The sequence below is a fragment of the Conger conger genome, chromosome 12 (genome assembly GCF_963514075.1).
Source record: "Conger conger chromosome 12, fConCon1.1, whole genome shotgun sequence".
NCBI classification, from domain to species: domain Eukaryota; kingdom Metazoa; phylum Chordata; class Actinopteri; order Anguilliformes; family Congridae; genus Conger; species Conger conger.
This window is the reverse complement of record NC_083771.1, coordinates 46,001,728-46,014,597: the sequence shown is the minus strand read 5'-3', so window position 1 is coordinate 46,014,597 and position 12,870 is coordinate 46,001,728. Positions and strand designations below refer to the sequence as shown.

Genomic DNA, 12,870 nt, shown 5'->3' with positions numbered 1-12,870 from the left:
CTTTGGATCTCATATTGAGAGTTGACAGCAACAGATTCCAAATGCAAATAGCATACTTGAAATGAACTCTAGACCTTTTATCTGCTCCTTGTAAATTAGATAATGAGGGAATAACACACACCTGGCCAAGGAACAGCTGAGCAGCCAATTGTCCCATTACTTTTGGTCCCTTAAAAAGTGGGAGGCACATATACAAACTATTGTAATTCCTACACCGTTCACCTGATTTGGATGTAAATACCCCCAAATTAAAGGGATTTGGGCTCTCTCTCTCTCTCTCTCTCTCTCTGAAAATGTAAATTAAACATACTGGGTACGCGGAATAGTCTTGGGGCGCTGAAACACCCAGAGCCTAGATTTATATATACATATATATTTTATATATATTGTTTTTGCTTCACCTCATATTTCCAAGCGGACTCCCTGGTGCAGACGCAGGAGGTGTGTTCGTGTTTGAAGCCCGAGGAACGGCTGATGAATAATTTATGACCGGAGAGCGGGGGAGATGTGAGACGCTGCATACCAAGCGAATCGCAGACTCAGGGAGGGAGGGAGGGAGGGAGAGAGAGAGTGAGAGAGAGATGGGGGGGTGTAATTACATGCAGAATGTGTGTGTGTGTGTGTGGAGGGGGTGATCTCATATATCCTGCAATACATTATTCACACAACACACTGCCAAAAAGGAGAACGCAAACGTGTGAGTGAGATCTTAAACACCTTGTGAAAACAGTTTTCCCCTTGCATTCAAAGTATGTATTAGGCCGCAAAATGGATGCTTACCTTTTTGTTTTTGAACACTCATGCGCACGCACACAAACGCACACACACACACACACACACACACACACACACACACACACACACACACACACACACACACACACAAGTCGACATATACTTTTCAAGGGTGTCACATTTATTGGCACCCCTAGAAATGTCTAATGAACAAAGTCCAATTTTTTTCCTTATTTTTTTTCTTCTTGGTAAAGTTCATCTGGAACTTCTAAGTAATCATCCTTGACTTTCAATGAGGTATAAAAATAAGGTATGACCGGGCCTGCCAGAAAGAGGATGCGAGTGCAGTCTGTGTCCAGGCAGTCAGGATGGTGTGAAAGCTGAAGAATTGCAGAACTTAAGTTGTGTCTTCCCTGGCATTCACACAGCGAGCAACTCCATTCATTATCTATGAAGCAGGGTGACGCGAGCAACTAATCTGACCGTGCCATAGAGACGCGCTCTCATTTTCCTACCGAGAGGACATTTCGCGAATGGCTAGTTTCAAAACTATTTTTTGGAGTTTGCTAGAAGCCATTGGAACGGATCGTTGATTTGGGACGAGGGGCATGGTCATTGCAGAAAAAAAGCGTAGCCCCCGTGTACCAGACTCTTATGCTAATGTCGCCCACTGGTGTCAGGTGGTCATGAAACTGGGCCATCGTTGGATCTTCCAGCAGGACAATTCATTCTTCCAAAGAATTCCTCCAAATTCCAGTACAAACACACACACACTCACACACACACACACACACACACAAACTGACATGTATACACACGCAGTAAGCCCACTAACCTACTACTACTGCTGTGAATTACATAGCACCACAAACAATGGAAGATGTATTTAACTAACTGATGGTTTGGGGGAGAATTGGCATCTTAAATGGTAATAACCAGGCATTACAAATAACTGTTTTCTCTACAAATGTTGGTAAACTGAGGTGTTGATGGTTGTCGAGGGACACAAACGTGAGCACATACGTACTTTCATCCTTGCCTGCAGAATGAAGGCTTTCAATGTCACAGGTGCGATTGGAATAAAACAGTATTCACTCAGAGATCAATGTTACTTATTTTATTGAGTCTTGGTGACAGTAATATCAGTGACACTGGTCCCAGAAAGATTCGAAAAGAAAGTTAAAAACACCTTCTGTAATTTGGTGGAAACCGTTGATGCCATCGTCGGAATTATGATCAATCTATTTTCAGTTCAGTTCCATCAGACTTCCGTTCACGGTGAACTATGTTTGCAGTAAACAGTTAGCCAGCTACCGTTGAACGATTAAAATTAACATTCCATATAGTTCGCCACCAACGGCTTTTTAATACAAATGGATGTAACTTATGTCTAACAATGCCAGCTAGCTGATTCGTTGGTAACCTGCGATTGATTTCAAATATTACATTGACTAAAGTGTATTATAACAGCCAAATAATTGTCCATTTTTGTTCAAGCTCTCAGCAGCCGTTTTTGTTCGCTGCGCACAACTTTCAAAAGTTTAGCTGACGTTCGTGGCGAACGGGAAAAAATAAAACGTTTGCCATCTTGACGCAGGTCTGATAAATGTCTCCTCAAAACCGAGTCTTCCTTATAAATTCCAGTCACTGCACCCGGTTCACCCAAATTCCAGTCGGCACGACGGAGTAGAATTATTTTGATGAATACAAACATACAGAAACAACAAAAGTGCTTTCCTTTTTGCCACAATTGACTTTTCTTTTTTTTAATCATCACATTTTGTACTGGAAAATTGATCTATGACATACCTGATGTCCTGAACGGAATTCAAAGATTTATCTATTGGACATTTATTTAAAATATTGTCTGGGTAGAGGAGTTGCTTAATATGGTAAAATTCCACATTACTCTCTTGCTCTCACCCTTAGCATTTGTCTTTTCTCTCACACATGCACGCACACACACAGATCCACGCAGTTCACCAAAGTAAACTTTCACACAATATTTGATTTTTAAAAATGAATTAAAAAGCCACCCTTAAATATGGTTACCATTGACAGGGTTTCAGCCCACAAAATTTAAATCCCAGATTTTTTTTTTTTTTTAACAAACACTGTGAACTAGCAGCCAAGAGCCATTTATGAACAAATCAGCAAATTCAAACAGCATATTTATAAAGAACATCTCCCATCAAAGTCCACTCAGCTATTTTCATTCCATTCAGATTGAAAGATTCAATTTTCACAGAGCACCTATTCATAAACATTTAAATGCCTCAAATCTCAGTGGAGAAGAATGTATTAATCATGTGTTTATTATTATTAACAGCAATGTCCATACATAAAATAACCATATCTCTCATGAATTCAGCCCAACATTCACCGACATACCACAAATCCTCCATATTTTTCCTCATCTTCCCAACGTCCTACGTTTTTAAACATTTCACTCACTTTTCCAGAGTAAGGGGTGGCTCTGTATTGTAGTGTAACTGATTAACTTCACTCTTTATCACAGACATACTAACTCTCCACAGGGACCGGAAAAGCCAATCCTTATCTTGTGGGGAAAAACTCCGTAATCTGCCCAGTACAGAAGATGATATGCATACTTCACTGATAAGTGCACTGGAAGTAATACTACATCAGGACTACAGCGAATAATCAAACAACGCATTCTGTGACTCAACCGTGGAGCTGAACTTAGATCCCCCTCCTCTCACAGTAACAAACACCTCAAGCTTTCGGCTCCAGATTCATTCAAACGTCTACCAGCAGCAACTGAACTCAGTTGTGCCTTACTTCCCAGTCTCTTCATTTAACATAAAGAACCATTATTTATACAGGGAAGGTTGACATGGCTTCCGGTTCTCTGCGTGTTGATTTTCGGCATTTACAGCTATCAGAAACACACACAAACACACACGCACAATGGAGGAAAACCATCGACAATCAAATCAAAATTAACACCATCAACAATTAAATTAAGGAATCGTCAAAAAAAAAATAGAACCAAAAATGGAAGATTACTTAAAGGGATTCAAACGATTTGCAGCAAATAATAACTTTGGATTGTTCTCTCTCTTGTCCACAGTATCCTATCCTAGATACACTACATGAAATTGCTGTATATTTTTAAAACCTTTCATTCATAAGAATCTACTAGATTTATTACGATAACATGTACTCTATAACCACATGTCAAAAATAGAAATGCGAATCTTAAATTAAATCAGAGGTCACGCTACAGTGATCTACATGCAGAGACCCCACGAAGCCTAACACAGAACACATCTTAGCAGGTAGTCGAGGAAAAAACGTACATTTAATCAGGAAGATAAACGGCGTTTGTAGAGCAACGCTTTGCATAAGAGTGGGTCCTGCACACACACTGACACAGGGGTCACAGAAATGGCTTCTTGGGTGACACAGACTAAACCCAATCCTGAAGTTTTCAAGTTAAGGATAAAACATCTCGCTATACAGACACCTGCATTCCAGAAATACACACAGAGACTTTAAAATAAAAAAAAAAGAACAAAAAAAAGACATTGCAAGAAGAATAAGTTAAAAAAGAAAGAAAAATGGAACAACGCCTCTTAAACCACAATTACCACAGACACATACAGTACGCGGCTTAAGGATAAAGGGTTGTTTGGGGAAATTTCCCAGAATTCTTAGCCCTCGGATAAATGAGCGCCTGACCTAGGGCTAACAGAGGTCTGTGAAATATTAAATCTTTAAAGTGCAGATTTATCAGAGTATATAAAGTGATTTGCATTTGGGGAAAACACCAGAGGGATGGGAACGTGTTGGTAACCTGGTCCTAGTATGGAATCTGGTTCTGGTAGTACTGCAGCATGTCATAGGTCTTACTCCTACAGAAAAAGAACAAAAAATAATTAATCTTTCAGCATTAACGCATACATTTAAATTAAAATAAATATAAATGATACAACTGTAAAATCACGAGTAAACGTTTAAATATTATGCAACCAGTTAAATAATAATAACGATACAATTGCTCAATCGCAATAATGACTGAATAACAACCTGAAACCCAAGTGTGCATTTCCTGCCTTTTGACCTTTGACCCTTTTTTTATTATTATTATTTTTTAGCAGGAAGTAGTCAGGTGAAAAAGCTGTATTGTTTAAAGAGGGTAAAGTGCAGTCTGCAGTCTACAGTCCCAGCACCTTCCGCTTACTCTATGGGTCAGCATCTCAAGTACGAAAAACATTATTTTTATTTATTTATTTTAAAATCGGCCGACATTTTGCTGAATCTTCAGTAGTTTAGCCATATCTGGGAAAACCTGCCAAAGAGTTCTTGTATAAAATTCAAATGAAGCCCTAGTACCCAAAACCGGGGTGCAGTTTATTTACTTTCTATTTTATCCGAGACCTGAACTGCTTGATTACTGGCCAGTCTGAGATCTAGAAATGTTAATGTGTAATGTTCATTTCTACTTCACCCTTTAGAAGCATACCTGACGTTCACTCATTGCCTGGTTGTATAATGGGGTTTAATAGATAGAGACATACTGGCGTAAAAATATGGCCAGTTATTATTATTATTATTATTATTATTATTATTATTATTATTATTTTTTGAGCCAATCGTCTTCGGTGACTGACATTTGTATAATTTATAGATAATATGTACACAACCGTTGATAGCATTGCGAGATTCCAAGCGAAAGAGCTTAATATGTATGAGAAAAGTAGGCTCTCGGTAGCTTTAAAAAAAATTAATTTAAATTGTGTTCCATGTGCGTAATTTTTGTATTGTAGCCAATAAAAACTCTTCAACATCAAAAAAGTTACTGCGCACGGTAAAAAAAAAAAAAGAAGAAGAAGACTACTGTGGTAAAGTTGCCCTCCGTAGAATGTGCATTCCGAATAACCGTCTCCACAACAAGCTAGGCTAAACTAGAATTAAAGGCTACACTTTTTATGCCCGCGGCGGCAATGTTGTTATAATCATAATGTGATCAGGTGCTGTTTTGGACGATGACAGGTTATTCATGTTTGTCATTTTGGCCTTTTATGACGGATTGTTGATTCTTTTCTTGTCATGGTATCCATTTATTTTGTTATTATTGTGGCTTTACTATGGCACAAGTAGTAAGCATATTCATAAAGTGCCTTCCAAAAACCACAGTATTCCCTTGGTCAGCGTGGCCACGGTGACAGCCACACATTTTGATGACGAAAGCGGCGCGTTCTGATGACAAAAGCGGCACGTTCTGATGATGAAATCCACACGTTACCTGCTGCTGAGGAAGCAGCTCTGTATGATTTTGATGATGAAAGCTGCGGCCTCCTTCTCGCTCACATTGGGGTTAAACCTCTGCCTGCGAACATGGGTGCACAGCAACAGCACTGTTAGCATTAGCATCCTCTCCCGCGGTGTGTAACCAGAGAGGTCCAACCCAGAGGCTAACCTGGCCCGCGCTTTAATCTGCTCATGCAGACCTGCAGCGATGTTTTTACAATGGGTCCCCGTGGGAAACTTTCTTACAGGGAGCTGTTGATCCTTACTTTTTGACTCCTTACTGGGTTCACACAAGTTGTTGGATAGCCTAGATTCTTAGGTACATTTGGAAGGAAATGTAAGGTTCATTTGGAGAAATATGGCATTAGCATATAGCATATAGCATTAGCGCAGATAAAAAAAAAAAAAAGGAATAAAAAAAAGGAATTCATCCCACAGTTGTTCACCATCCACATGTGCAGGGTCTTAAAATTGAATGCTTTTCCCAGAGAGGAGCAGTAGCGTTGCGTAACTACCCCTGCTCATGACACTTCCTGGCCTTTCATTAAGCTAGGAGAAAGCGGAATGGGGGGCTGGTAGTTCAGACTGCCATCCTTCGTCCTTCAGCTTCTTTGGCGCAATTATTTACAATGCAGTACAGTAGTGTGCAGAGATGATTATACACCACTGCGTTTGTCTAAACGGGGTCCTAATACACTCCTTCTGTAATATTCTTGGGTGAAAATGCATTGAACGATACTATTGTAGGCAATGAGAACAAATTTTTTTTCCCACAATTATATTGGGGTGATAATGCAAGTTTGGTTAATAAACAGAAACAGTGAAAACATCTTTTTTTTTTTGAAAAATTAAAAGGTGTCACAATTTGTAGTTTTTTAAACTTTTGCATTGCATGAATGCATGTTTGAAGGCTCATTCCATGATTGTTGATGCTAAACAATTTGTTTAAACTGGTTTGAAGCAACATTATTCTGCAAAATTACTTCTGATGGTCAGTTGTTCCAGTATTTAAGGTGACACGAACTTTGAGCAGTGTCACAGTGTTAAACACGATGGCACGACGGAAGGAGCTCTCTGTTAACTTATTTTCATCTACATGAACCAATAGTGCATGAAATAAATACTTGAATAGTACTTGGTTTCGGATTTATCTTCATTGCGTTAAGTGTATAATCATCACTGCACAGTACTGTAAGTGGCACGGGAGACCGGTGTGACTCATTATAAACCCTTAATTGTTCTCTGCAGCGATGACCTCGGGCTTTGGAGTGGACCCCAGTAGAAGAGAGTTCAATCTGAAATGGGGTTTCCCCCGGATTAATAAAGGGGGCAGTGGATCCAGGACGTCATCGCACTCAGGGCCACTCACTTCAGCAGCTTTATGGTCTGTCCTCTGAAGCACGGCAACCCGGTGTCCAGCATCAGCGTTACCAGGGAAACCACTGCATCCATGTAGGGCCTGCGGAGCAGCGGCAGGGAGTGAAGGAGAGGGAGAAACCAGATTAAACCAGATTAAACCAGATTAAACCAGATTGAAACCACATTAAGGCAGATTAAACCTGATTAAACCAGATTAAACCTGAATAAACCTGATTAAACCGTGCCCACACCTCCATGAGCTCACCTGACGGCCAGGTAACCTCACACACACACCTGCATGAGCTCACCTGACGGCCAGGTAACCTCACACACACACACCTGCATGAGCTCACCGGAAGGCCAGGTAACCTCACACACACACACCTCCATGAGCTCACCGGAAGGCCAGGTAACCTCACACACACACACACCTCCATGAACTTACCTGACGGCCAGGTAACCTCTCACACACATCTCCATGAACCACTTGAAGGGCGTGGCCTCCATCTTCCCGCCCATGATCATCACCATCTCGTCCGTCAGCTTGATGTCGGGTTCCCAGCCCAGATTACCCCCCGGAGAGCTCTCAAACATGAACCCAAAATCTGCACCACAGAAAAACACACACACACACACACACACACACACACACACAGATCAACATCAACCCGAAATCTGTACCACAAAAAAAAACACACACACATACACACACACCCATCAACATCAACCCGAAATCTGTACCACAAAAAAATATGCACACACGCATCTATGCACGTGCGCGCACGCACACAAGCACACACACACACACACACACACACTCACACAAAGCCAAAATCTGAGCGCATCATAGAAAACACACACTGCAAAAACCAAATACATAAGTCAATCTCAACAAGTATTTTAGTACCTGTACTTATATTGAGACTAAGAATACAGTTTATTTGAATGAATAGAAAGTGTTATGGGGCTGTGGGGCAGCTGACCGATGTGGATCAGGTGGCCCTTGCTGTCCAGCATGATGTTGCCGTTGTGCCGATCCTTAATCTGCAGCAGGAACAGCAGCAGGCTGTAGGCCGCCATGCTGCGGATGAAGTTATACCGCGCCTGAGAGAGAGAGAGAGGGGGGGAGGGAGAGAGGGAGAGAGAGGGAGGGAGGGAGGGAGAGCGAGAGAGACAGAGAGGGGGAGAGGGGGAGAGGGAGAGAGGGAGGGAGGGAGAGAGGGGGAGGGAGAGAGGGAGGGAGGGAGAGAGAGAGAGAGACAGAGAGGGAGAGAGAGAGGGAGGGAGGGAGAGAGAGAGACAGAGAGGGGGAGAAAGAGAGGGGAGAGGGAGATAGGGGGAGAGAGGGAGGGGGAAAGAGGGAGAGAGAGGGGGAGAGGGAGGGATAGAGAGAGGGGGAAAGAGAGAGAGGGAGGGAGGGAGAGAAAGGGGGAAGAGAGAGAGGGGAGGAGTGAGAGAGACAGTGATAAAGAAAGGGGGAGAGATAGGGAGGGGGGAGGGAGAGAGAGAGGGAGAATTGGAATAGTAAAAAAATGAATTAAAATGATACATTTTAATCAATATTCTAAACAAAATTATTCTTCCATATTATTGCTTGTTAATTGGCTGTGAAAAGCCAAACATTCAAGAAAGAAAAGTCTTCGCCCCAAACATTATGGAGCTCACTGTAAAAGTGACGGATTGGTGACGGAACACGGACAGAGCGCTCACCTTCTGGAACGCCAGTGTGGACTCGTCCCCGTACTGATTACGGAAGTAGTCGTACATCCCGAAATCCGTCTGTCTGCCCAGCTGGTCCCGGGACTTGCAGTCCGGAATGCACTCGATGACGCCGCACTGCATCATGGGAAGGTAACATCTAATCAGCCAATTGTGTGGCAGCAGTGCAATGCATACAATCATGTAGATACGGGTCAGGAGCTTCAGTTAATGTTCACATCAACCATCAGAATGGGGAAGAAATGTCATCGAAGTGACTTTGACCGTGGAATGATTGTTGGTGGCAGACAGGGTGGTAGAGTTAGGGTTAGGGTTAGCCGGGCAGGGGGAGAGGGTCAGGGTTAGGGATGCCTCATCAAAGGGACAGTGGTGGGGGAAAGGGGGGTTATGGATAGCGTTAGGGTCGGCCGGGGGGGGGTGGGGGTTAGGTTTGGGGTTAGGTTTTAGGGTTTGGGGGTTTGGGGTCAGAGAGGTTTAGGGTTAGGGGGTTTGGGGTCAGAGAGGTTTAGGGTTTGGGGGTTTAGAGTCAGAGAGGTTTAGGGTTTGGGGTCAGAGAGGTTTAGGGTTTGGGGGTTTGGGGTCAGAGAGGTTTAGGGTTTGGGGGTTTGGGGGTTTGGGGTCAGAGAGGTTTAGGGTTAGGGGGTTTGGGGGTTTGGGGTCAGAGAGGTTTAGGGTTTGGCGGTTTGGGGTTAGAGATGTCTCTCACCCCGGGTGCTGTAGCCACCACCCTGTAGGGGAAGACGAACAGGTCCAGCCCCACCAGCTGGAAGATGTTCTTAAACAGGCCGATGATCTGCAGGGCCAGCATGTCCTGGAAGGGCAACAACCAGAGAGAAACAGCCTTTACCCCATTGGCTCCCTTTCAGAAACAGCCTTTACCCCATTGGCTCCCTTTCAGAAACAGGCTTTACCCCATTGGCTCGCTTTCTGAAAGAGCCCTTACCCATTGGTTCCCTTTCAGGAACCAGTACAAAAAAAAAAAAAAACTAGGTAGCACACCGTGTTTAGCCAAAGCTGGTCTCCCATTGGTGACAAAAACACAACATAAAATACCCAGATAACCAATTGACACTATTTGGCCACCTGGCAAATGGCATGAACACAAACTTTCTGGTCCAACATTGGTTGCCCTTACCTGACGGCAGTCATCGCCCACTTTAAAGATGGCCGCCTGCCAGCAGACCTTCCCCGCCCCCTCACTGGGCTCCTCCCCTTCCTCCTGGGAGTCGGACTGGCAGCTCAGCCCTGCACAGGAACAGGAAGCGGAGAGCTGAACATCACAGGGCTCTTTCCAATCACTTATTTTTCACCTGCTACCCTCCCCTTGCTCTTTGCCTGACCCAGTCTGGCATCTTTAAGCAACTTCCAACCTATTGCCTAGAAGCCAAAGTTTGGAGGCTCCCAAACTTTTCTTGAGCAAGAAAACAAGAAAAAAAGGTGTGATTTAACTCACCTTCTTTCTCCAGCTCGCTGACTCACCTGTACAGGTGTGATTTAACTCACCTTCTTTCTCCAGCTCGCTGACTCCACAGCGCTTGACTCTAAACTTGGCCAGGTAGGGGGCTTTTGCAGCGCTGATGTGGACAAAAGACACACAGCAAGTTCACATTTAAACCTTTTATTACTGTACAGTAATTATCATTACGGTCATGCCTTTGTATTCACACGACAACCAGTGTTCATTTATTAATTTGTAACAATGTAATTGATTAATAGATTTTACATTAAAGGTACAATAGGTAAATAGCAACAGAAACCCTCAAACTACTACACTGTTTATCCCACCCCTTCTCTGTGGACACACTGATGTTGAAACGCCATTGGCTGTGGTACTTAGAACCAATTTTCAACCAATGAGCTTGAATTTGGGTACAGCTATAAGATGTTTTAGTACAGTGTCGGTGCATCAACTGTACAGTTTGAAACACAAATTTAAGGACAATAGACAGAGTGTGAGTCAACATGTCAGTGAGCCTTTTACAATGATTTAGAATGGTCTTGTAACAATGTTTTAGCACAAACATCTTACCTATTGTACCTTTAAAGACAAGCTGAAATCAGAATTCACTTTCCCCTCAATTTGGTCGAAAAGCATATATTCCAAAAATATATATAAAATTGTAATACTTCATTTTCCACTTACTTCCTGGAAAATGATTTGAATTTAGATTTTAGAATTTAGAATTGAGATAGTCATCGCGTACCAGTGGGCGTGTTTGTCGATCAAATGCCGTGCATCCTCATCTGACGTTCCCCCTCCCCCTTTTACGTCAGTCAACTCGGGTCCCTGCCCTTCAAAACCCCCCCCAACCTCCCCCTCCCAAAAGATCGATTCCACTCGTGCATAAGTCACATCGCAGAAGCTAGTGCTGCTGGTTTCAGCCGGTCTTTAACATGCTGTTACCGCGGTGCGGTAGGCCAGCGTTACCTCTGCATGGGAGTGCCGGACTTGTAGTCGATGTCCAGCACAATGGCCTCAGGGTTGCTGGGTAAATAACAGCCTGTGGGAATGAGATCACAGAAAAGTCTGACCCCAAAAAGTCCACATCATACGCTTCAAAAGGCGTTATTTCTTTTAGAACACACCGCTACAATTTAATTCACAAAGAGAATTGAAAAACTATAGAAAATACTGTAAAAGCTTGCTTGTTTCATCCAGCAGATTTCTGAAACCATTTTTTTAAGTTTCACCAGACCTTTTGTTTTTATAGTAATGTTTAAAAAAAAGTAATTCTAGTAATCATATTTTCTTTAATTATTTTTCTGAATCATCTGTATTGACAATAAAAGCATAGTTTAAAATGCATACATACATAATTTAAAGGAGTTGTAGGCGCTATAAAAACACTGTGAAAGTATCAGAACGCACACTCCCCAAATAAATCCACACAATGCGTATGAAGAAACTGGGCATTTAAATGAGCTGTTTGGACCTGAAGTTGTGACAACACAGTGATACGCTTGTTTGCTTCAGCACCGCCCACCTTGTACCCAGAACCAATCCAAGCGCTCGGCTATTCAGCTCGTTGGAGCGAGCCGGCCAATCAGTTTGTTGATGTCAATGAGCCTTAAAGACACAGTCACTGAAACATCCTGTTCTTGGAACAGCTCACGAGAGGCACTGGAGAACGGAGATGGGAAACTGGATAGAGATTGTTTTTGGGACTTATAAATCCACTTAAACACCTTCTCATGGATACCAGGACCTAAAATAAAATGGTGGAAAGGTGTGCAAATTTGGGACCTTTAGGACATTAGCCCGGGCGGGACACACGTCTTTACATTTTATGACTTGCGATAAACTGGCCAATCACTGGAGGCGTCCTATGAAAAAGGGGCTGGCGATGCCGAACCGGGGCCAATCGGAGAGCAGCAGACCGTTCTTGAGGACGGAGCGCGATGTGTGCGTAGCGGCTCTTACCCGGCTGCACTCGGATGTCAGACAGAGCTTTCAGGCACGCCCTCTTCCTCTCGTCTCCTTTCGGCGTCGGCCTGCGAGAGAAAGCGCGGATTAGAGGAGAGCAGTCCAACTCTGCGTCGTTCTTTCAGACGCAGACGCGTGTGTGCGTGGCAGCGGCGTGGGCCCGTACTTGATGATGGCGGAGACGTTGGTGATCTTGTTGAAGAAGTCGAACTCGCGCTGGTAGAAGTCCTTGGCGGGGCCGGAGAGAGAGCCGGTGATCTCCACCACCATCTGCTCCAGGAGCTCCCCGATGTCCGCTGGAGAGAGAGAGAGAGAGGGAGAGAGAGGGAGGGAGAGGGGGAGAGGGAGAGGGAGGG

The 12,870-nt window shown here is 43.4% G+C and overlaps 1 protein-coding gene across 2 annotated transcripts in view; it reads right to left on the bottom strand.

Moving 5' to 3' along the window:
- Positions 1-1,839: 1,839 nt before the first annotated feature.
- pi4kaa (phosphatidylinositol 4-kinase, catalytic, alpha a) overlaps positions 1,840-12,870 on the bottom strand; it is a 50,141-nt gene continuing 39,110 nt past the window's right edge. For both annotated transcript variants that reach the window (XM_061262559.1, XM_061262560.1), the window contains exons 44-55: positions 12,681-12,810; positions 12,512-12,582; positions 11,519-11,591; positions 10,594-10,664; positions 10,226-10,335; positions 9,797-9,901; positions 9,082-9,207; positions 8,355-8,475; positions 7,817-7,976; positions 7,382-7,471; positions 6,008-6,091; positions 1,840-4,613 (exon numbers count right to left, since the gene is read on the bottom strand). In XM_061262559.1, the coding sequence (XP_061118543.1) occupies positions 4,562-4,613; positions 6,008-6,091; positions 7,382-7,471; positions 7,817-7,976; positions 8,355-8,475; positions 9,082-9,207; positions 9,797-9,901; positions 10,226-10,335; positions 10,594-10,664; positions 11,519-11,591; positions 12,512-12,582; positions 12,681-12,810 (1,193 nt within the window). In that variant the 3' untranslated portion in view covers positions 1,840-4,561. The remainder of the gene's footprint in view (positions 4,614-6,007; positions 6,092-7,381; positions 7,472-7,816; positions 7,977-8,354; positions 8,476-9,081; positions 9,208-9,796; positions 9,902-10,225; positions 10,336-10,593; positions 10,665-11,518; positions 11,592-12,511; positions 12,583-12,680; positions 12,811-12,870) is intronic.